The 25909-nt window shown below is 41.9% G+C and overlaps 1 protein-coding gene across 1 annotated transcript; it reads right to left on the bottom strand.

Annotated features, from left to right (window-relative positions):
• Positions 1 to 5902: 5902 nt before the first annotated feature.
• On the bottom strand, positions 5903 to 24059 carry LOC138977314 (zonadhesin-like). The gene is made up of 4 exons (XM_070350215.1): positions 24055 to 24059; positions 23339 to 23577; positions 7734 to 8264; positions 5903 to 5907 (listed from the first exon to the last, which is right to left on the bottom strand). The coding sequence occupies exons 1-4, from the start codon at positions 24057 to 24059 to the stop codon at positions 5903 to 5905; spliced, it is 780 nt and encodes a 259-aa protein (XP_070206316.1).
• Between the last annotated feature and the right edge of the window lie 1850 nt (positions 24060 to 25909).

The raw sequence follows: 25909 nt of genomic DNA, 5'->3' as shown, positions 1-25909 counted from the left end.
TTGTCCTATAGGTGTGAATTTGTAACCACATCCCTGATATCTTTCTTTCTTTATTTGGTGTTTAACGTCGTTTTCAACCATTCAAGGTTATATCGCGAGGGATCCCTGACATGTATCCCGCCATTCATACATGATCATTTAAAGTTGGCCAAAATATGACATGTTTTGTGGTCACTCAAACAAGAAGATAATACATCTTCAGGGAAGTCTGCCAGAGCAATTATTTGAAGACATTTGACCAGCCAGGGAGGATCATTTAAATCCTATGTATGGTACTCACTTTTTCATTGCTATTACTAAATGCTATCTGACTCAGTCAATCACATTTCAATTCCATAACATTCAAATCGATATCCACCAGCCATTTTAGCAAACAGGCTCGCATGTGTTGCTTTAAATCGAGCATCATAACCTGTCAATGCATCTATTTTGCTGAGATGTATGTGTTAACATGTGTCACTGTCAGTATGGTCTAAGGGAAATAACCAATGTCTTGCTAATGGGATTGCTTCCCTTGCTCTCGCGCTCTATCATGGCCGCTTGCTAATAAACCCATACCATCGAACACGTGCGTTGTGATTTCGATATGGTGTCAGAAGTGGGGTTCTAACGGCAAGCAGGACTGACCAACCAAAGAAAATGCCAAGGTATGACCCCCCTCAGAGATGTTCCTATCGGGCTAAAGACTGGGAGGGGTGGATTGAAGACTATTCAAGATTCAGAAGAGCAACTAAACTTCACAAAGAAGATGGCGATGTGCAGAGAGATTCTCTTCTTTACTCCATGGGAACGCAACAAGCTGTTCAGATACTGAAAACATTCAGGTGGGAGGAAGATGAAGAAGACACTGATTATGACTTGCTAGTGAAAAAGTTCTCAGAATATTTCCTACCAAAACGCAACTTGATTCACGATCGTAGCCTGTTCAACAGCCGAGTTCAGAATAGTGGTGAGACAGTGGAGGAATTTGTGAGGGCCTTGCAGTCACTCGTGGTCCACTGCCACTATGCAGACACAGAAGATCAAGTCAGGGATCGCCTGATGATAGGGTTAAGAGACCAGAGACTGAAGGAAAAACTGCAGCTGCAGAATGATCTAACCCTAGAGAGAGCCATCACTATGGCACAGCAAGAACAGCTGAAAGGACAAATGAAAGAACAGTCACAGAAACTAGAGAAACTAGACATAGATGGAGCTAGTCATTATAGGCGAGATCAGAGTGCAGGTGCTTCTCGTGGGAGAGCGCGTGGTCGTGGAGGTCACAGGCCAAAGAGACATGACAGCCCATCAGTTGTTTGAAATAAAGACAGCTGTACCAAGTGCGGGTTCGAACACCAAGACAAAAAGTGTCCGGCAGTAGGTCAGCGTTGTAGATGTTGTTCAGGCAGAAATCATTTTGCCCGAGTCTGTAAAAAACGAGCTGCGAAAGTGGACTTAGTCAGTGATTCTGATGATGAGTACTGGCTTGACGCAGCTACAGAAGATGTCAAAGAACAACGTGAAGCATGGACAGTAAACCTAGACTTCTACGGGAAGAAAGTCAACTTCAAAGTCGATACCGGCGCTGATGTGACTGTCCTCAGAGAGTGTGACTACAAAGAATTTGTGAATCCACCAAACCTGAAGCCCTCCAAGAGCTGCCTGAGATAACCTGGAGGAAGAGTCGACACAGTTGGTGAATTCATCGCTGAGACAACAAGAAAGAAAGTCACGTACGGCTTCAGAGTAGTGGTTGTACCGAATACTGCAGGTACAAATCTGCTTGGCAGAGCAGTAAGTGAGAAGATGGGACTCGTAAAGAGACTAGAGGACATTGACTCGAGGGTCTTCGGATCCACAGGACTTTTGAAGACTCAGCCGGTAAAGCTGATTTTGAAGGAGGGTTCAAAGCCATACAGTGTGTCAACAGCGCGTCGAGTACCTTTCCCTATCCAGAAACAAGTCAAGGAGCAGCTTGACAAGATGGAGTCATCAAGAAGGTGACAGAAGCGACCGACTACTGTGCGCCCATCGTCCCAGTCCGGAAGAAAGGAGGCAAAATAAGAATATGTGTGGACTACAAGAAACTAAACAAAAACATCAAGCGGCCACACCTTATGCTGCCAAATCTGGAGGATATTGCGCCACAACTGAAGAACTCCAAAGTGTTCACCACTTTAGATGTTTTAAGTGGATTCTGGCAGGTGCCGCTTGACAAAGACAGTGCTCACCTCACAACATTCATCACCAGCTTCGGTCAGTACTGTTTTCTCCGGTTACCTATGGGCATCAACGTTGGACCAGAGGAGTTCCAGCGCAAGATGTCGGAGACGATGCATGGACTCAGAGGGTGTGAGGTCATCATGGACGACATTCTCATCCACGGTGAAACACAGAAAGAGCACGATGAGAGACTGTCGCAGGCGCTGAAGCGAATCGAGGCGTCAGGCTTGAAGCTGAATCGTGACAAGTGTCACTTCAGTAAGTCAGAGGTAGCGTTCTTTGGACACAGAATCAGCAGTGACGGCATACGACCCGACCCAGGAAAAGTGGACGCTATAACAAAGTTAGAGCCACCAAAGAACGTGACTGAACTGAAACGCGTAATCGGCATGATCAACTCTCTTGGCCGATTCACCAAAGACCTGTCGACGACAATGAAGCCGATGACAGACCTACTTCGGAAGGACGTTCAGTGGAGATTGGACAGCGCACAGAGGGAAGCCTTCGAGAAGGTGAAGCTGATCATTGTTAATCTACCCTCGCTCCTGTTCTACAGTGTGGATCAACAGACTGTAGTAAGTGCTGACGCAAGCAGTTTTGGCCTCGGTGCTGTGCTCTTACAGCAAAATGACAGCGGTGACCTTGAGCCAATTGCATTTGCGTCCAGAACAATGACCCCAGCAGAACAGCGCTACAGTCAAATTGAGAAAGAATGCTTGGCGAGCGTTTGGGCGTGTGAGAAGTTCTACAAATATCCTGTAGGTCTGGAGTCATTTCAACTTTTGACTGATCACAAACCTCTCGTACCGCTCATGTCTACCAAAGATTTGGACCAAGCACCACCAAGATGTCTGCGCCTACTCCTGAGAATGGCACGATTTAACGCAGAGGTCCGGCATGTTCCAGGTAAGCAGCTAGTCATTGCTGACTGTCTTAGCCGCAGTCCTCTAGCCTACACTGAGAGTGATGTCGACCAGGCAGACGACATGGACGACTACATTGACTTTGTTCAGTCGTCATGGCGAATAAGAGACCACAGACTTCAGTCACTCAAAGCCGCAACTGAAGCAGACGATGATCTCCAAGCAGTGATCAAGTACTGTCATGAGGGATGGCCAAATCAGATTCCCTCATCACTCAAACCATACCACAAGGTGAAAGATGACCTGTCAGTTGTGAACGGTCTTGTCGTATTCAGAGACAGAGTAGTGATCCCTGTCAGTCAACGACAAGAAGTGAAAAACAAACTTCATGAGAGTCATCAGGGTATAGAAAAATGCCTGGGGTTTGCCAAACTAACTATTTTGGCCAGGCCTGAGAGCTGAACTGACGCAATTAGTGGAAAACTGCTCCACTTGTCGTGAGAATCGACCAGCACAGCGACACGAGCCACTGCGTCCGACAGAGCTACCATCACGACCCTGGTCACAGATTGGTGCAGATTTTGCATCATTCAGAAACAAAAACTATTTGGTTGTTACAGACTATTATTCACGCTGGATCGAGATCAAACAAGTGACCTCTCTGTGTGAGTGATAATGGTAGCCCCTTTTCCTCAAGAGACTTTGCTGTATTCGCCAGTGAATACGGCTTCGATCACCATATATCAAGTCCCCATTTCCCCCAAGCTAATGGCCAGGCAGAGTCAGGCGTGAAAACTGCGAAGAAGATTCTCGCCCAGACAGAGCCGGATGTAGCTTTGATGATGTACAGATCTACACCACACTCAGCAACAGGACTCAGTCCATCCGTCATGTTGATTGGACGCCAGCTGAAGACGAAGGTTCCAGTCCTGCCCAGCCGACTGCAGCCAGTACAACACAACGACAAAGACATTCGTCTGGCTGATAGTCACACCAAGCAGGACTACAAAAAGTACTACGATGAACGGCACGGTGTACGTTCCCTTCCCCAGCTCCAGCCTCACGACACAGTACTCATGAAGACAGACAACGAGAAAGGCAAATGGAAAGACTTTGGCCAAGTTCTGTCTCCAGCCGATGCCAGCGGAAGGTCCTACTTCATCCAGTCTCCCCGTGGTGTCCTCAGACGCAACAGGAAGAATATGCAGAAAGTGGCTCAGACTATATATACCATTCCCCCAGACCCCGAGACAGACCTGCCAGAAGAGACTGAGACCCAAGAACAGGAGACTCTCACAGGAACTGAAAACCCTACTCCCCAACCCCCAGTGCAGAACGTTTCGCGCTATGGTCGCATCTTAAAGCAGCCAGCAAGATACATTGAAGAACACTGAACATAATTGTTAAATTTCTGATCTTCTAGGCAGTGAAGAACAGTCATGTGCTATTTACAGCAGCGTTCTAGTTGATTTTAGTTTGGTTGAGAGAAATTTTTGTTTGTTTGTTTATTTGTTGCTTAACGTCCAGCCGACTACGCAGAGCCATATCAGGACGAGGAAGGGGGGGATGAAGGGGGCCACTTGTCAAGCGATTCCTGTTTACAAATGCACTAACCCATTACTTGTGTCCCAGCAGGCTTTAGTAAAACTAAATTAATACCTACTGGAAGATTACCAGTTTCCAGTATGTTAAAATAGGCTTAACCTATCTACTGCTGGACTTACATCAGAACACTAACAGATTAAACTATACATGAATCGCGAGACAAGCGGCAAGAGAAGAGATTTTTGGAAAAAATACAGGTGAATGAGCAAGAAGGCAGAAAAAAGAAAAGAATTCATGAAGAAAAAGAGAGCATGACAGGAAAGAGGAACCAAAAATCTACCTAACAGCAAACTAGAAAGCTCCTGCGGTTCCAAAAACAGGAGGGGCCTTTAATTTCATAACCGCAGTGCCCCACTGCGGGAGTTGAGAGAAAACTTTGACTCAAAAACATTATACTTATAGTTCAGTTTTTGGAATTTTAAATTTCAATTTCATGTGCCTATGTTCGGTTGAAACCAAATGTGACTCTAAACACAGGATAGTATTCCTAGGTTTACAATGTTTCTTTTTAGTTCTTCATTCGAAAGCAAACTGAGAATAATGTGAAGAATAGTTTACGTAATACGTAAGATTTTATTATTTCATTATTTTAGTAGTGAGTGAAAGTGTTCTAGAAAACCTTTCTAAGTTGCTTATGATTTTCATAAAGCAGTCTACTCTCTTACATTGATTTTTCTCTTAGAATTTTTGACTTGAGGTAGAAGTTGTCTGTGTAAACGCAAGGAGAAACTCTGTAGTTTATTCCTTTTGAAAATGAGAAGCAATTAATGTTTTGTTTGGTTATTAGAATTGTTTTAATGTTTCAGAAATTTTCATTTCTTAGAAGAAAGGGGGAGATGTCAGTATGGTCTAAGGGAAATAACCAATGTCTTGCTAATGGGATTGCTTCCCTTGCTCTCGCGCTCTATCATGGCCGCTTGCTAATAAACCCATACCATCGAACACGTGCGTTGTGAGTTCGAGAGTCACTTCAAAGGGTCAGACTGGGTAAACCGCACACCACACCCCGTGCATACGATTTTACATTTAGTCAAGTTCTTTCTCGTCCCAACCAATATGGGACTCCCCCTAACCCGCGGGGGGTGCTTACGCGACTTGTTTTCTTCTCCTGTATGTATGTACCAGCATGTGTCTCCTCATATCACCGTACCTTGAAATCCATCACAGTTCACACTCTGTACATGCACTTTGTATCTTCTGCTGTATTTTTAAACATGTGCTTTTTTGATGCATCAGTCTGTGTGAAGCAACACTCACACTCTGTACATGCACTTCTTGTTTTTGTCTCCTGTGTCTCAGCATATGTTGCTTCAAACTCCAGCATCGTGTAAACTTAGCATCACACACTGTACAAGCATGTCTTTTCTCTCCTGTATGTCTCAACATGTGTCGCTTCAAAGAACAAGACACTGTAAACTTAGCATCACACACTGTACATGCATGTCTTTTCTCTCCTGTATGTCTCAACATGTGTCGCTTCAAAGAACAAGACACTGTAAACTTAGCATCACACACTGTACATGCATGTCTTTTCTCTCCTGTATGTCTCAACATGTGTCGCTTCAAAGAACAAGACACTGTAAACTTAGCATCACACACTGTACAAGCATGTCTTTTCTCTCCTGTATGTCTCACCATGTGTTGCTTCAAATCACTAAACTGTATGAACTTAGCATCACACACTGTATGTCTTAATTTTCTCTCCTGTATGCCTCAACATGTGTCGCTTCAAAGAACATGACACTGTAAACTTAGCATCACACTCTGTACATGCATGTTTTTTCGCTTCTGTATGGGTTAACATGTGTCGCTTCAAATTAGAAGACACTGTGAACTTAGCATCACACTTTGCACAAGCATGTTTTTTCTCCCCTGTATGTCTCACCATGTGTTGCTTCAAAGTACCAGACTGTATGAACTTAGCATCACACTCTGTACATGCATGCTTTTTCTCTCCTGTATGACTCAACATGTGTCGCTTCAAAGAACAAGACACTGTGAACTTAGCATCACACTCTGTACATGCATGTTTTTTCTTTCCGGTATGTATCAACATGTGTCCCTTCAAAGTACCAGACGCTTTGAATCTAGCATCACACTCTGTACATGCATGTTTTGTCGCTTCTGTATGGGTTAACATGTGTCGCTTCAAATTACAAGACACTGTAAACTTAGCATCACACTCTATACATGCATGTTTTTTCTCCCCTGTATGTCTCACCATGTGTTGCTTCAAATGACTACACCGTGTGAACTTAGCATCACACTCTGTACATGCATGTTTTTTCTCTCCTGTATGTGTTAACATGTGTCGCTTCAAATGATCTGACACTGTGAACCTAGCATCACACACTGTACATGCATGTTTTTTCTCTCCTGTATGTGTAAACATGTGTCGCTTCAAAGTACTAGACACTGTGAACTTAGCATCACACTCTGTACATGCATGTTTTTTCTCCCCTGTATGTGTTAACATGTGTTGCTTCAAATGACTACACCGTGTGAACTTAGCATCACACTCTGTACATGCATGTTTTTTCTCTCCTGTATGTGTTAACATGTGTTGCTTCAAATCACTACACCGTGTGAACTTAGCATCACACTCTGTACATGCATGTTTTTTCTCCCCTGTATGTCTCACCATGTGTTGCTTCAAATGACTACACAATGTGAACTTAGCATCACCCTCTGTACGTGCATGTTTTTTCTCTCCTGTATGTGTTAACATGTGTTGCTTCAAATGACTAAACCGTGTGAACTTAGCATCACACTCTGTACATACGTGTTTTCTCTCTCCTGTATGGGTTAACATGCTGACTGGTGTCTGTGTTTCTGGTGTCTGTATTTCTTGTTTCAGCCAGGTATCGCTGTGAGTGTTGACTGCAGTCTGTGTTGCTGGTGTCTGTGCATGTATCTCTTGTTTCAGCCAGGTATCACCGGGAGTGTTGACTGCAGTCTGTGTTGCTGGTGTCTGTATCTCTTGTTTCAGCCAGGTATCAATGCGAGTGCTGACTGCAGTCTGTGTTTCTGGTGTCTGTGTCTCTTGTTTCAGCCAGGTATCACTGTGAGTGCTGACTGCAGTCTGTGTTTCTGGTGTCTGTGTCTCTTGTTTCAACCAGGTATCACTATAAGTGTTGACTGCAGTCTGTGTTTCTGGTGTCTGTGTCTCTTGTTTCAGCCAGGTATCACTGTGAGTGCTGACTGCAGTCTGTGTTTCTAGTGTCTGTATCTCTTGTTTCAGCCAGGTATCACTGTGAGTGCTGACTGCAGTCTGTGTTTTTGGTGTCTGTGTCTCTTGTTTCAGCCAGGTATCACTGTGAGTGCTGACTGCAGTCTGTGTTTTTGGTGTCTGTGTCTCTTGTTTCAGCCAGGTATCACTGTGAGTGCTGACTGCAGTCTGTGTTTCTAGTGTCTGTATCTCTTGTTTCAGCCAGGTATCACTGCCAGAGTTGACTGCAGTCTGTGTTACTGGTGTCTGTATTTCTTGTTTCAGCCAGATATCCCTGTGAGTGTTGACTGCAGCTTGTCCTTCCAATGTCTGCACTGTAGGCATCGTAGCTGTGTTGTCTGTGACCACAACCTCCATGAAAGGCACTGGAAAAAAAGCAAGACTCTTACATCAAGGTGCTGAACATAATCCATGATCATTTGATATACACTTTGCAATGTGTTTGACATTACTTATCTGCAGGTAGAAGTGTGTGTGTGTGTGTGTGTGTGTGTGTGTGTGTGTGTGTGTGTGTGTGTGTGTGTGTGTGTGTGTGTGTGTGTAGAAGCGCGTGTGTCATAGCCGGTCTGCACATAAGTTCACCTGGGAGATCGGAAAAATCTCCACTCTTAACCAATCAGGCGGCAGCGACCGGGATTCGAACTCACGACCTCCCGATTAGGAGGCCAATGTCTTAATTACCACCACGCCACTGCGCCCGTCACATAGGCTGTCAAAAGTCTCTGTATCTTTTAAACAATACTATTTTTTGATTGAGACTTTATGTAATTTACAATTATTAACTGTGCCTAAGCAATTTTGCCAGGAAAGACCCTTTTGTCAATCGTGGGATCTTTAACGTGCACACCCAATGTAGTGTACACGGGGGGAGGGTTCGGACTCCGAAGAGAGTCTGCACACAAAGTTGACTCTGAAATAAATTTCCGCCGAACCTGGGATTGAACTCACGCTGACAGCGGCCAACTGAATACCAATCCAGCGCGCTACCAACTGAGCTATATCCCCGCCCCATGGACCCATCTCTTCGCTGACGGCCGAGTCCATGCATGCATATTAGGGGCGATCATGCGAACAATCGCTTTGTACTTGGAACAGCCCTCCCTACCCGCACTGACCAGAGTAGACGAGTCCAATCGCTTACAGCTCAGTCCATGAGTACATTTTAGGGGTGACGCTATGCATTGGGCCTCAGGATATCTGTGTGTGTGTGGGTGTGTGTGTTTGAGTCTCGTACCCCACGTGGAGAAGCAGGGCCTTTCCTCTTTTTTTTCGGTGGTCAGATTTGACAGTTGGATTTCTTGTCGAGTCCGTGGAAAAGTGTTGCGGTCTTCATGTCAGTCAATAACGGTTGATTAAAGGGGAATGTTTAGGAGAAAAAAGCCCGCGTGCGCGCTCTCTTTCTCTCTCTGTTCATCTGTCTGTTTCTCCCTTCCTTTCTTTCTCTTTCTCGATCTCTCTATCTGTCTCTCTCTCGCCCCCCTCTCCCTCTCGCCCTTCCGCACACACGCGCGCGTAACCCCCCCCCCCACACACACAAACACACACCCAAATATATGTTTACATACACACATGCACACGCGCGCACTCACTCACACATTAACACACACAAACAGTAAAACACACATAAATACAAACACGCACGCACACACACTCACACACCCACACACAAGTGTCACTATCTACACGCATTCTTCTCACTCTGACTTTTTGTGGACGTCGGCCTTTTCAATCTTAAGTTCGATCTCGTGAAAAAAGCAGATAACGCGACCTTGCAGCAAATACAAGATGACACATGCAGTAGCGTATGTTACTACCAAAACACACAAGCAAATACACCCACACAATTCATTACACGGAAATAGGAAGGGAGGGGGAAAAGAGAGAGAGAGAGAGAGAGAGAGAGAGAGAGAGAGAGACAAAGAGAGAAAGACAGAGAGAAAAAGAGAGAATGGGGAGACGGAGAGACAGACGAACATAAAGAATGTGTGTGTATGAGAGAGAGAGAGAGAGAGAGAGAGAGAGAGAGAGAGAGAAATAAAGAGAAAGAGAGAGAGAGAGAGAGAGAGAGATTGATTGATTGATTAAACTTTATTACAGAAGGATGGAGATTTTAGGCGTTGCCTAGTCTTACAATCTGTCCTTGCTAACTAACATGAATACAAAACAGACATGAAAACATTATACGAGCAAAAGAGGTTGACGGCAAAAATAATCGTACATATGATAATAAATGGCATTTAAAGGCAAAGAAAAAGTTATAGTATTTGATACTATTAAATACAATAACAGCAATAGAAATATGAAAATAGAAATAATGGTAATGATGATGATGTCATAACGATAATAACAATACTGACTGTAAAAAAAAAAATTAAAAAAAATTAAAACAAGAAGGGCAAAGCCCATACGACTCACATGCTTGACCTTGACCTTTACATGACCTTGACCTTTAGGGTCAAGGTCAAATAACTAAACCTAGCAATGACATCATACACTAAGAACTGCTTTACACATTTTTCGGGTTAGTTTTACCGGGTTAGTTTATCTTCCTAAAAAGGCCAAGATTGCGAGAAGAAATGACGACCTACGTGATGATGAAAACCATTCAGACGAATAATGGAGCCAATTTCATGGGATTACTTTTCTATAAAATAGTTTATTAGACTTATTCTTTGAGAAAAGTATGCAAATAGAATGATACAACAAGCATAATTTACGCAATATTATAAATGCACATACAAAGCCAGTACAAAATCCCGGGTCGCCTTTATAAGGCAAACATCAAAGAGCGAGAGTGTTACAAAAAACAATGAAGCCACCTAATCTCCCATCCCTCGAATAAATCCTATTCTAAGGTGAGACTCCGCATATCGAGCTAGAGTTTCCCCCTTTTAGAAGTACCATACGCAAAACAGACGGGACACCAAAAGGAGCTTATCTGAGTGTGCGCAGGTCACCTAGGTTTAATTTCCCCACATAGCTAGCTATTTTAGGACCGTTCAATCAAACGTCACTTGACGTTCTAACAGTCCGGTTGTTTATTTCTGACTATCTACGAATTCTCGCCTATGTATCTTTTGAACCTTTACTGGTATTTGAGGTAAACAAACCAGTAGCATGCGTGGTTATCCTTTGAAACTGAATTACTCCTACGCTGTCCTGACTTTATGACAAAGTGGTAAGATTCTCCAAGTTCTTTTACTCTGCGTTTTTCCCTATGCTATCCTGTTGAAAGAATGCGAAGTCTCCTCTTGTCCCTAATCTAAATCTTGATCTAGTCTACCTTGCCTCTTCTCTCTCCCTATTCTAATCCCTAACCTAGCGCCCTCAGTCTATGTCCTTATTCTAACCCATTCTATTCTGTACTAGAGCCTGTCCTAATGCGTGTAGGAACTTCATTTTACACTGTCCAATATGCATGGCAACGTAAACAAACACACCGAACCAAAGGCAGATTGGTTGGGGCAAAACGAATTTGAGTGCAATATGCCCCATTCATTATAGATAAATTAAGTCTAAATTTAATTAAGAAGTTATAGCGATTGTTATTGGTATATACAATTGTGATGTATACTTATGTACTCTCTATCTCTCTCTCTCTCTCCCTCTCCTCTCTCTGAAAAAACTCATTTCGTATTTCGTAACTCACATTAATAGATCTACACCAAATGAAAGAATGACAATGTTGATTATGCTTAGTTACTAGACAAACATACACCAATGGGTGGGAAGAACAATGTCAATTTTGACACGATCAAAAACGGCACAGTGTCTTGAAATTATTGAACATAAAGATCCAGATCAAATCACTTTTCGCTGTGATAAATTCTACTATCCTTTCTGGAAAGCTGTTCTGAGATACAGGTATGTCACGGATCTACCTTCAAAAGGCTTCTCAACATCATGGAAAGATTATCACCGAGAAAATGGGCATCTGATACCATTGTCCTTGTCTTATAATGATGATAAGATATCTTTATATCAGGAGTCTGTGGAAAATGTAGCACAGTCTACAATTAGACTGGATCATGATGGCTCTAAACTCATGGTTATGCATATTTATGACAACCAGAACATTTTGGTTCAAGGGAAAAAATGCCGGCAATGGATTGCGGGGGATTTTGAAAGATTACAGACAATTGTACATGTACTTGCTGACACCTCAAAACCTGCTACAGACAATGATCTGACAAAAGTCTGGAAAATGACAAGCCTCATCTCACCTCCAGTTTCTGATAAAGAAGAAAACTCGTGCAACTCATACAACCTACTGGATAAAATCCTTGTTTGTTTGTTTGTTTATTTGTTGCTTAACGTCCAGCCGACTACGTAGAGCCATATCAGGACGAGGAAGGGGGGGATGAAGGGGGCCACTTGTCAAGCGATTCCTGTTTACAAATGCACTAACCCATTACTTGTGTCCCAGCAGGCTTTAGTAAAACTAAATTAATACCTACTGGAAGATTACCAGTTTCCAGTATGTTAAAATAGGCTTAACCTATCTACTGCTGGGCTTACATCAGAACACTAACAGATTAAACTATACATGAATCGCGAGACAAGCGGCAAGAGAAGAGATTTTTTTGGAAAAAATACAGGTGAATGAGCAAGAAGGCAGAAAAAAGAAAAGAATTCATGAAGAAAAAGAGAGCATGACAGGAAAGAGGAACCAAAAATCTACCTAACAGCAAACTAGAAAGCTCCTGCGGTTCCAAAAACAGGAGGGGCCTTTAATTTCATAACCGCAGTGCCCCACTGCGGGAGGATAAAATCCTCAACCAAAACAACGAGGAAGAAATCATATCTTACCAAAATGCTCTCACTGACACCAACATCAACGACACTTCTGTTGAAGACACTTCTGGTAGTTGCAATGTAAACACATACAATATGCCAGAAGTAACAGCTATTAACAATGAATCTGCTTCTAATTGTAATGAGATCATTGACGACAGCAACAAAGAAACCAATACAAGTAAAACTCCTCTTGTTTCTGAAACCAGCATCTTCGTGCCTTCGAACGAAGAGCTTTATGATCTGGTGCTTCAGCTCCAAAGTGATTTGCTTGACTCACAAACGAGATCAGACAGAAAAGCAAAAGCCGAAAGGCAATACTACAGTACAGAAATAGAAGAATTAAAGGGAGAAAACATGAGAATAAAACAGGAACTAGAATCAATGAATAAAAAAAATCAAGCATTGCATAATAAAATTCTTGACTTAAAAAACCCTCAGCTTTCTGCTACCAAAAATACCAAAGTCAAGTCTTCCGTGACTGCTTCAAATGAGCAGCCTCCAACCCCCTCTCCCGTCTCATCGGAACATCTCCAGTCCCCTATTTGCTCTACTAACCTGTCAAACGAAAGTACGGCTGTGATTTCGACGTCTACATGTGATGAACAACAATCTGACGGTGAGTGGCCTGAGCTGTCATCAATAGAGTCTGACACTTCCACCCTCATCATTGGTGACTTAGTTGTGTCAGGCCTCCATCAGGCAAAGATGCACATTGACAATGAAAAATCACAAGTATTGTCTCTTTCTGGCCTTGACAGAGAACAACTTATTGGGCTCCTAAAAGGAACAGCAACACATCCCAACGTCACCACAGTTGTACTGCATGTTGGGATCAATGACTGCAATCGTGGTGGCGTACTTGGAAAAGGAGCATGGCGCTCAATAATGGCACACACTCGGCGCTGTTTTCCAAAAGCAACATTAATCATGTCTTCTATATTACCACACAGAGATCAACATGAACATATCTCTGCATGCATAGATGAGTCGAACCGCAACTTGATGCAACTCGGTCAACAACAGCACACTGAATGTGTCAACAATGACGTCAGTTTCTTCACCATACGAGGGAACATCAAAACAAGATGGATGAGGGATGCTCTACACCCCAACAACAGAGGGACAAGTGCCTTAGCTATCAACATCAAGCGTAGTTTCTCTGGCAACATCCCTGAATATAAAGCTTCAACAATATCAAGACAATATCATAATGATGTTGGACGATCAGAAAGACGAGGAAACGATGATATATCATCATGGTGTGATAAGACCCAATCACGTCCTCAACGGCAAGCGACTGCATCATTTGTTGGACGTCACTACGGACCCAAAACTTCAGGCCCGCCACAATACCAACAACCTTCAGGTCAAGTTCCTCAACCTTTAATGGCATTGCCAACCGCTCCGGGAGTCAGCCAACAACCGGGTGTACATGTATTTGCTGAGCCCCACCCTCGGATCAGTGCAAGAAACCTGGATCAGCACCTCGGATGGCACTCACAAGAACAAAAACCTCCTCTCTTCCATTTCCCTAATATGCCACGTCAACAGCTGCCAGAATTGTATAGACCTGAACATATGTCTCTGCATCAACAGAGCATGAGATCAGAGGCTCTGAGTGCCCTCGACAAAAAGTTAATGTTTGATCTACTATCTAGAGCACTATCTTCCATTTAAACCCAGCGGTGTGCATCTGTGTCGCTTTTTGCAATATCAGTTATTGTGTTAGGATATAAACGGTTTCGTTTTAACCGAAGTCCTGAGTCCTGAGTCTGAGACAGCTGCCTCTTTTCAAATAAGTTAATTGTGTTCATTCTGCAGTGATGTACATTTTTCTAGCAGCCTTTAGGACAATTGTCCTGAAGACTGAAAATCAATAGGACACAGTGTCCTGAGATTGCAATTTCAATAGGACAAAAACACGACTCGTAAAACCGCATTTAAAAAGATTTTTCAGTTTAAATTCTTCCACCTTCCGCGACTGTCACCATCACTCTCCACTTCGACGAGTTCGTTCTCGGTTGACGTTGTTGTTGGTTCAGCTGAAGCCACAGTGGCTGGCGAACGCAGCATGGACATCAATTATGTCTGCTGATTTTTATCTGCTTTGAGCTTTTTTTTCGGACCCATGTCGTTTCTCTTTCGTTTAATTTTCGTTCGAACGCACAACGGTTTTTCCGGATATTATGACGAAAAGTAATGCCTTGCGCATGTGGGAACATGCACGGGTGGTTCCCATTGGTTTAAACGATTTATTGCTGAGCCAATGAATGCACTCGAGGCACCATATGGGTTCGGTTTTCTTTTTTTCTTCTTGATCATCCAACTTGAGGATAAATTAATTCAAAGAATCAGATCCCATATGGTGCCTCGTTCACTCAACAAACTGGTCACACGCAGTGCATACTTTCGCTTGGCAAAACCGAAACCAGCTTTCCTCACGCAGTGTTTACTTTCGCTTTGCAAAACCAAAACAAGCTTTCCTCTTGAAAATTGAACAGTTCTCATGTCCGCTTCATTGTCAAAAACGATCGGACCCTTGACCACTTCTTCTGTAGGGTAATCGGACCTGTGTCCTGCTGGGGTTAAAGCTATAGGTCCTGGGGAAATTGGATCGGTCAGAGACCGGAGACCGACTAAAATGTACATCACTGATTCTGTATAAATATGCGTTCCAAAAGTGGATTAAACATTGGACACGTGAACGTCTATCACTTGGGGAACAAACTGCATGATGTCAGTTTACTTCTCAATACGTCACCATTGCTTCATCTACTTGGGTTAACAGAGACAAGACTGTCAAACCTAAAGCATAATGATGATTCTGTTGAGATTCAGAATTATTCTTTTATAAGACGTGTTGCTGCTCATCCAGATCACACGGGAATCGGTGTTTATGTGCACAACGATTGTTTTCATGTTGTGAAACGCCGGCATGACCTTGAACCACAGAGTGTAGAGTGTATTTGGCTAGAAGTAAGGTCAAACAATTCATCTCCTATTCTAGTTGGATTCTTATACAGAAATCCCGCCTGCACGGATGAATGGTTTGATGACTTTATAGATATGATGGACAAAGTCAACGTGTGCAATTGTAATATACTATTATTGGGAGACTTTAACATTAACATGTTAGTAAACCAGTCTCAATGGCTTGACAAAACTGAATCGCTAGGTATTACTCAACTTATAAAAGAGCCCACAAGAGTAACTAGCAGGTCTTCAACTCTTCTGGATCATATATACACGAACAATGATAGCATGGTTCTAAATGCTTCAACATCTAATATTTGCATGAGTGACCACAAACCGATCACGTGCACTTGGTCGTGTAAACGACCAAAGTTAATGTCAAAAGGTCATACCTATATCACGTATAGATGTTTTAAAAAATTTGACAAGTCTGCGTTTTTACTTGACTTAAGCTTGGCAAATTTCCAATTGGTGTCAAATTGTGTTGATCCTGAAGAAGCTGCATTGTTATTTGTCAGAACATTATTATCTGTTGTTGACAGACATGCTCCAATTCGCAGGAAAAGAGTTAAATTTTCGACTGTACCGAACTGGATGACAGAAATTAAAGATGCTATGTTAGTTCGAGATTTTCTAAAAAAAATTAAACAGTTTGAACTCTACAAAAAAATGCGAAACAAAATTTCTGAATTGGTGAAACTTGCAAAAAATAAATATTTTCAAAATGTTATAATCGATAAAAATGACATATGTCAAATTTGGCGTGCAATGAATGAACTGACTAGTAAATCACGCAAAGCCCCATCCTGTATTAATCCTAATATAACTGCTGATGATTGTAATAGTTACTTTCTATCTATGACCGACAATGTTCTTGATTCCTCAGCCAGTTCTGATCAGATTGGCTATAACTTAGGTGCCTGAAGTACTCAGTCAATTTTGTAATGAGAAACTTTTGCCATCTGACTCGTTTGATATACCTGTAATCACAGTCGTTGAAGTTGGTGCACTAATTTCTAAACCAAATAACAAAAAGACAATGGACACAAACAATCTTAATTCACAAATTGTAAAAATGTCACTTCCTTATATTGTAAACAGTTTAACCCATGTATACAATCTCTCTATCAGGAAGAATGTCTTCCCATCAGTGTTTAAAACGGCTAAAGTTATTCCAATACCAAAGTCAAAAGACACCGATAGCCTTGACAACTACAGACCGATATCTATTCTCTCTATACTGTCTAAACCCCTGGAAAAGCATATACACACCCATCTCCTTAAATATGTTGAAGAAAACAATATTTTTCATCCTTATCAATCAGGTTTTCGTCCTAAACATTCATGTCATACTGCCCTTACCCGGCTCTGTGATACCTGGCTAAAAGCAATAAACGATCGTGAAATGGTTGGAGCGGTATTCCTTGATCTCAGGAAAGCATTTGACTTAGTTGATCATGCTATTTTGTTAGACAAATTACTTATTTACCTGCAAAATAGCTCATCTGTGTCCTTTTTTACATCATATCTGTCAGATAGGAAACAAGCAGTCTACCTAAACGGTTCATATTCATCACAAGGCACTGTAAAATGTGGAGTCCCACAAGGTTCTATCCTTGGTCCCTTACTGTTTGGACTATACATTAATGATTTAACATTGCACCTCAAACAAGAAAATGGTGTACTTGATCTTTTTGCGGATGACTCAACACTTCACAGCAGTTTACTTTACTTTACTTTAGTTGGTGTTTAACGTCGTTTTCAACCACGGAGGTTATATCTTTCTTTCTTTATTTGGTGTTTAACGTCGTTTTCAACCACGAAGGTTATATCGCGACGAGGGAAAGGGGGGAGATGGGATAGGGGAAAGGGGGGAGATGGGATAGAGCCACTTGTTAAGTGTTTCTTGTTCACAAAAGCACTAATCAAAAAATTGCTCCAGGGGCTTGCAACGTAGTACAATATATGACCTTACTGGGAGAATGCAAGTTTCCAGTACAAAGGACTAAACATTTCTTACATACTGCTTGACTAAAATCTTTACAAACATTGACTATATTCTATACAAGAACCACTTAACAAGGGTAATAAGTGAAGAATTTTATGGGTGAGAAAAGAAAAGTAAAAGGACTTTGGGGAGGCAGAAATAGAGAAGAAACAAGAAAAAGATCCTAATTAGGTTCACGGCATCGAGAGTGATGCGACCTTCTCTCAGAAGTTAGTAGAGAAGGCTCCCCCATCCACCACCCGGGGGACGCGCCCCTACGCCAATTAGGGGGCGCGAGGCCGAAGGTTATATCGCGACGAGGGAAAGGGGGGAGATGGGATAGAGCCACTTGTTAAGTGTTTCTTGTTCACAAAAGCACTAATCAAAAAATTGCTCCAGGGGCTTGCAACGTAGTACAATATATGACCTTACTGGGAGAATGCAAGTTTCCAGTACAAAGGACTAAACATTTCTTACATACTGCTTGACTAAAATCTTTACAAACATTGACTATATTCTATACAAGAAATTAACCACTTCACAAGGGTAATAAGTGAAGAATTTTATGGGTGAGAAAAGGAAAGTAAAATGACTTTGGGGAGGCAGAAATAGAGAAGAAACAAGAAAAAGATCCTAATTAGGTTCACGGCATCGAGAGTGATGCGACCTTCTCTCAGAAGTTAGTAGAGAAGGCTCCCCCATCCACCACCCGGGGGACGCGCCTCTACGCCAATTAGGGGGCGCGAGGCTTCACAGCAGTAATACAGATATAAATCTCATAAGAAAAGTACTCCAAGAAAGTATAGCAAATATTAATGATTGGTGTAATTGTAACAGAATGGCACTGCATCCTAAGAAAACAAAAAGCATGTTAATAATACGAATACGAATACGAATACTTTATTATCTCATGCAGAGAAATTTCAGTACTACTAACCACAAGACAAAAACACCAGCGACAGCCTCTGAGCCTTGATCTTATGCATGGTACAGTTAGCATTGTTCAAGTCCATCAACACCGTGTGCTTGGAGTTGTAATTGATGATGAACTTAACTGGCGCTCTCACATTGATACAGTTTATAAACGAGTTTCAAGGAACCTTTTCTTACTTAACAAGCTCTGGTGCGTTGTTTCTGTGGATGCCCTCAAAATGTTTTTCCACACACACTGTCTCTCTCACATTTGCTATGCATCTACTGTCTGGTGCAATGCCAGTGATGTTCATATAAAGAAAATAAACACACTTCACAAGAGAGGTGTAAAGTTATTAAACCGAGATCTTAATATGACTACTCAAGAAAAATACACTCAACTGAACATTCTTCCGCTACATCAGCAGTTCTTTTTAAATGCTAGTGTTTTCATGTTCAAAATGTACAACCATGAAACACCTTCATACATCCAAGACCTGTTTGAGCGTCCTCCTGGTAGAGCGAGGCTTTTGAATTATACGCTACCGCTCCCACGCATTGATTTGTATAAATCTAGTTTATCCTACTGGGGATCGCTTGTGTGGAATTTACTTCCAATGTACTGTAAAACATGTCAAACCCTTTCGTCTTTTAAAAAAAATGTTCGAAAATATCTTTGTCAAAAATAATTCTCTCCCTACACTTTAAAATCATAACATCTTAATCATCCTTTTATTAATCCATGAACCACGTTATTATAACTAGTGTTTTTGTTAGTTTTAACCTGATTACAAATTCTTAGTTAATTAGTTATTCGTTTGGCTGTTCAATACATGTTATATTAATATATATAATTGTAATGTTTAATGTCATGTATGTCTAAAAGGGACAGGTTGGAAGATTAGGCATTGCCTAAAACCTTTATCCCTTTGTATTAAAGTTTTGAATCTGAATCTGAATCTGAATCTCTTTTTCTCTTTTATATTCTTTGTCCATTTGTCGTGTCCGGTCTCCATTATGCCTTTGCTTTTTGTCAAATATGTTTGCACATTTTGTTTGTTTCTCGTTTGTTTTGGTTTAAAAAGTACTTGTCGAAGTCTCGTCGCAAGTTATCGTAATCCATATGTTAAATTCTCCCGTTAGGGTCACCACCATAAGCTTGAGCTTGTTGATGATCCGTAACATGTATCATGTTCAAATACATATGAATTGTTGAATAAACACTGTGGTGCTTTGTATACCTTGTGTGTGCGTGGATGTGGAGGTGGACTCTTGGACGTCTTTTTGTTATTGGAATTATGGTTTTTGTTAAATTGTATTGCTGTTGCTGTTGTTGTTGTGTGGGTGAGTTGTGTGTTGGCAGACTTGACTTGACGGATGACTGTTTGCGTTAGTGAGACTGTGATCATTTTTTTAATATTTTTATTTTTTTTTATTATGCATTCTTATTCTTTTGATTGGAAATGAGTATTGTTACAACATAATTTCCATATGGATTAATAAATTTGAGTTGAGTTGAGTTGAGTTAAACCAAAGGCAGATTGGCTGACCAAAAAAGAACATTAACCGCACTACTTTCAAAACATAACGCGGACAATATAGTCCGTCCTTTTTCCTTTATCTTTACACTTGCTGATCACAACAAGCGCTCTTTTAATAACTGTTCGCCATATTTGAGCAACCTACAACACTATCTTCATCAAAGAAACCTTGTCTCTCCTCCCTTTTACGGATGCTGTCTCTCCAAGTAAGATCACTGAACGACTAGCGGTTAACGTTATTGCCACAACGACGAGTCGCTATGACTTTCGCGTTGCCTGACTAAATTGACAACTACATTTCAATGGCTTGAAAACATATTTTAAACACTTTCATCCACATTTCTACCATTTATCATATTAACAAACACATTTTCCCAATGTTTATGAATCTTTACTGCTAGACCGCATCGGTACCGTCCAAAATGGCCGACCAAAACAGAAACCGAAAGTTCGATTAACTCCCTTGCGTCGTCTAGCTTTGGTTTCGATACTAATTACGCTTCTTTTAATATCTGGGGCCAGCGATAGCATGACAGAGGAACTCTGTATGCCATGACTGTCCCGAACCTTCAATATTTATTTTATCTAATGCTAACTTTTTCAAACATGGCTCTCCCGCCACACTATTATTCACACTCCCTGGTTAACATCTGTTAGGATATCAAGTATGTACAGTCTGTTGGGTCATCAATTTAAAGGGCAGCTGTCGGGTTGCCTGGTCTCAAAAATGCGCGGAGTCGCGTGCAAAAACGCGTTTAAGAGTTTTCCGAGTTGATTCAACTCAAAACTGTTGATTTGGTCCAGAAGAAGACACTTTCATCAATAGTTTGAAACCATTAAAATGCCTGAAACTTTCCGCTTAGTTCTCACAATCCGCAAAAAATGAAGCAGTTGGCATGCCGAAACGACTCAAAATCCGCGACCGACAACTCTGTCAGCACAAGAAAGACGCCGCAGCGTTAGCCTTGCTGTGACGTCACTCGAGGAAGCCGATAAGGCAGCTGTGAAGTTTACAGTACAATGTAGACTACAGCTGGACATCTGTAATGCTGTACGCGTGATTGATTCTTGCACAAAGTAAAGTATTAGGATGGTGGTATCTTCTCAAGACCCACGTTCCCATTTTCTCTTCTTTGATCTGACCGACTGCAACCTTTACAAGTCATTTCTAAAGTGGTTCACATGCTGTTGCTACTCCTCCAGTCCACCCGGTTAAACCATAAAGTTGCTCAACCACAGACCCTCGTGTCCCTTGTCAGCAGACACTGTACACTTATGAAGAAGGTCCGCTTGAGGTGTCACACCTATTACCGTGTACGTGTGAGGTACTGAATTCAAGACAAAAGCCAACTCTGTCGGTGGGAAAATCTAGGAAAGAGATGATGATAATACATCTTCAGTTACTCACTCAAGTAGATAGACGAGATAAGATAAAGGGAAGAGAGACGGAGACAAAGATGAAACAGTGGATCTAGTGTGGAAAATGGGGGAGGGGGGTTCGGCCGCAAAAAATCAAAGATGAATTTGTCAAACTGTGTTTGTGATGGTTATCGTGTGTGTGTGTGTGTGTGTGTGTGTGTGTGTGTGTGTGTGTGTGTGTGTGTGTGTGTGTGTGTGTGTGTGTGTGTGTGTGTGTGTGTGTGTGTGTGTGATAATACGTATACATGTGTGTGTGTGTGTGTGTATATGTGTGATAACACGTGTGTGTGTGTGTGTGTGTGTGTGTCTGTGTGTGTCTGTGTGTCTGTGTGTTTGTGTGTGTGTGTTTGTGTTCCTCGACGCGTGACAATATCTGCCAATAAGTTGAACAAAAACAGGGTTCAAGTGGAACAAAAGCAGGAGGGGGACGGAAGACATGTTATGAACTCCGTTTTTTACTGCGAAATTTTGGCCTGGGAGAAGTCACCCCATCCTAAGTTTCTCTTCACCTACCCGTGAAGTATGCTTGAGGGCGTGACTAGACAACCCGATTGCGCCCATTACACGGCATAAAGAGAGCACCGTTCAACCCGGCCGATTCCGCGGCTGACGTCACGCGTCCAAGGGAAGTAATTTTCTAGCGGGCTGCATTGACTCGGCCAAGAATGCAAACTTTCTTCGATTAAAGACATTGTAGCATGTCTAAAGTCTTCGAACTTGTGTTATCAAGCTGTCAAAATCACCAAGTAACTTTTAAGTATAGTTTCAGTTACATGATAACTCATTCTAAGGAACAGATTTTGAGAGCCACAACCCGACAGCTGCCCTTTAGTTCAGTCTGTTGGATCATCAATTTAATTCAGTCTGTTGGATTAGGTCTGGTAGGTTGTCAGGAAAATCCTTTCAGTTGGGTTGTAAGGGTCAATTCTGAGTAGTCTGTTGGGTTATAAGGGTCAATTCTGAGTAGTCTGTTGGGTTGTAAGGGTCAATTCTGAGTAGTCTGTTGGGTTGTAAGGGTCAATTCTGAGTAGTCAGTTGGGTTGTAAGGGTCAATTCTGAGTAGTCAGTTGGGTTATAAGGGTCAATTCTGAGTAGTCTGTTGGGTTATAAGGGTCAATTCTGAGTAGTCTGTTGGGTTATAAGGGTCAATTCTGAGTAGTCTGTTGGGTTGTAGAGTTGTAAAATCTGTTGCGTTATGAAGTTAATTCAGCCTGTTAGGTCATCAGTCTGTTGAGTTATCAATGCATAAGGCAAATCCAGTCTGGTGGGTTATCAGGTTAAAATTCAAATGAAGAAAATCAGAACAGAGGATGGCAATCAGTAGTGAGTACCTTATGTTCAAGTTAAACATCAAACACTGTCCGTCCTCTTCTTTTCTTCAATCTCTTTCTCTCTCTGTCATCCCTTCTGTTTTATGTATTTTATGTGCTGAAGAAGAGTACATGTCTCTCTCTGTCATCCCTTCTGTTTTATGTATTTTATGTGCTGAAGAAGAATACATGTCTCTCTCTGTCATCACTTCTGTTTTATGTATTTTATGTGCTGAAGAAGAGTACATGTCTACCTATGTCATCCCTTCTGTTTTATGTATTTTATGTGCTGAAGAAGAGAACATGTCTATCTCTGTCATCCCTTCTGTTTTATGTATTTTATGTGCTGAAGAAGAGTTCTAGCTCTAGCTGCAAAAACATTTGAGATATGTAACCTCAACGTTTAGATCTTTGCTGACAGACGGACGGATGGACAAACTGACACTGCTCATTACAACGACTGACTTATTACTCAGGTGAGTCAATAGAAGCAAGCTTACCGTATTGAAGGTGTTCAGCCCTGTAACAACACTGCGGCATGTCTTCAGCCACATCAATCTCTATCTTGACGTCTGACACAACGCCTGTGTCTCCTTCCTCCATGCTGTTACGAGAAGCCCCGACCCCTGACTGTTCACTTTTTAGGGTGTTGATGATCCCTGACTGTTCACGACCCCTGACAATCCCTGGCTGTTCACGACCCCTGACAATCCCTGGCTGTTCACTGTTCAAGGCACTGCTGTGACAAAACAAAAACAAAACTGTCAGATTCAACATTTACAGCAAAGCAGGTAAAGTTATTCCAGGATATATAAACTGAGCAAAAACATTATTGCACCCATTTTTGTACCCCAACTAAAACGTTCATTCCTGTGTCATTTCATTGAAACTTTATATTCTTTCTTTATTTGGTGTTTAATGTTGTTTTCAACCATTCAAGGTTATATATCGCGACGGGGAAAGGGGGGAGATGGGATAGAGCCACTTGTCAATTGTTTCTTGTTCACAAAAGCACTGATCAAAAATTTGCTCCAGGGGCTTGCAACGTAGTACAATGTATTACCTTACTGTGAGAATGTAAGTTTCCAGTACAAAGGACTTAACATTTCTTACATGCTTGACTAAAATCTTTACAAAAATTGACTATAAACTATTCTATACAAGAAACACTTAACAAGGGTAAAAGGAGAAACAGAATCCGTTAGTCGCCTCTTACGACATGCTGGGGAGCATCGGGTAAATTCTTCGCAGTGGCTACACTTATGCCGCCCGTAACTTTTCCTTTCTTTGCTTTGATTACGCCACAAAGCATTTCTCCGCCAGGGCCGCGCTCTACTTCCGGTTTGATTCGGTTTGGGCGGCCATTTTAAAGCGTGGGTCGTGTGAGGACAGACGTGTTCAACAGTTCATTAGGCCACAAAAAAATTGTCTGTTTCTGGTAACATGGCTAAAAAAAATAGGGTCGGTAGGTCGGGATTTTTTTTTTTATTTTTTTATTTTTTTTTTTACCCCAAATGTAGACCAATAAAACTAACTTTAAAAATCGCGCAAAGAGACTGGATTCACTATACATAGAGACAAGACACTCAACACTGTGAACACATAATTTACAAATCGTCAGCGGACGTACGTTTTCACATGTTTTTGTTGTTCATTTTCTCACCCTGTCCTTTACCACCAGAAAAAAAAAAAAAAAAAAAATGAGTTTGGAAAAAAAAAGTTTAGGGTCGGCGCCGAAATTTAGGGTCGGTCGGGTGACCAGAAACAGACAATTTTTTTTTGTTGGCCTTAGTAGTGGTTGTGCGTTAATTTCTACCCGTATGCAGGCCGGTTTACTTTAGTCATGGATAGCGGACTTCACAGCGAAGCAGTTTTGACAGTAGGAAGTACGTTTGAGTCCTTCGACAGGTTGCAAAAAGTTATCTCGGACTTTGAAACGAACGCGTTCGTCCAGCTCTACCTTCGGTCGTCGCGAACCCTGCAGGTGCAGCGCTAACGAGCCCCCAGAAAGACTTTCAACGAAGCATTGCAGTTTGTCGAGTTGGACTATGCCTGCATCAATGGAGGACGAAACCGGGTACGCATAGTACACAGTCAATGAGTCATACGGGAAAAATATAACCCATAGTACATTCAGTACAGTACATCCTAGTACACACCATGGAGGAAATTCCACCACAAATCATTCACACATGATTCCTAGTGAATAATAGTGAGCGTGTTACGACAGTAAAATGGCGTCATGTCGTAACTAGAGAATGTCCGGGTAGGATCACGCCGCGCCGTAATCAAAGTCTGGCCGAGTGACTCTACGACTCGTGGAAAAGGTGTAACCGAAGCCTGCAGTGAGCGGGTTACGACAGTAAAATGACGTCATGCCGTAACTATAGAATTTCTGAGTCGAATTACTACTTGAAAAAGGCGTAACAGTAGCCCCTACCTAAATTCTTCCCCCAAACCCACATGGATTATGATCTTTGAACTGACTACGCTCAAGTTCAACATTACCCTTATTTGTTGAATTTGCCGGGGAAGCATTCAGCCTTGAGTTCATTTTGGTAGAAGCCAGGCTGACGTCCTACGAAAAGCCGCATGTTTTCAAAACTTACATTTAATGGTAGTTCGATCGCCATTGGAGCTGAGAAATAGGGGACTGTATTCTCCGTCAACTTTTACTCAGTGTGGCCAAGAGTTCAGTACCTTTCGCTGTGCACAGGCGCCTGGAGTATGTCAGCTGCGTCAGTGGCTGTAAACAATACCGGTCAGCGTCTGTGAACAAGGACAGGTAGCTGGTCTCAGGAAATGTTGTGGTGTCTCCTAAACCAAAGAAACGTTGTAAGGTTCAGGGACGTGACAGAAATAAAATTATAACCAAAAGGTAAAATTATGAAATTGACAAAGCTTGGAAATTATTACACAAAAATAAACTAACAAAAAAAAGTACAAATAACATCGCATAGAAGGCACAAGGCTCATCTGGCCTACAGGCACTATATATAATTTGATAGTTATGATATGATAATTGACCCGAAGTCCCAAAGGCCAACTTTTTATTAAGGTATAACATGGCT

Source organism: Littorina saxatilis, linkage group LG9 (assembly GCF_037325665.1).
Source record: "Littorina saxatilis isolate snail1 linkage group LG9, US_GU_Lsax_2.0, whole genome shotgun sequence".
NCBI lineage: Eukaryota > Metazoa > Mollusca > Gastropoda > Littorinimorpha > Littorinidae > Littorina > Littorina saxatilis.
Note: the sequence above shows the minus strand (reverse complement) of the source record. Positions and strands in the feature narration are given on the sequence as shown.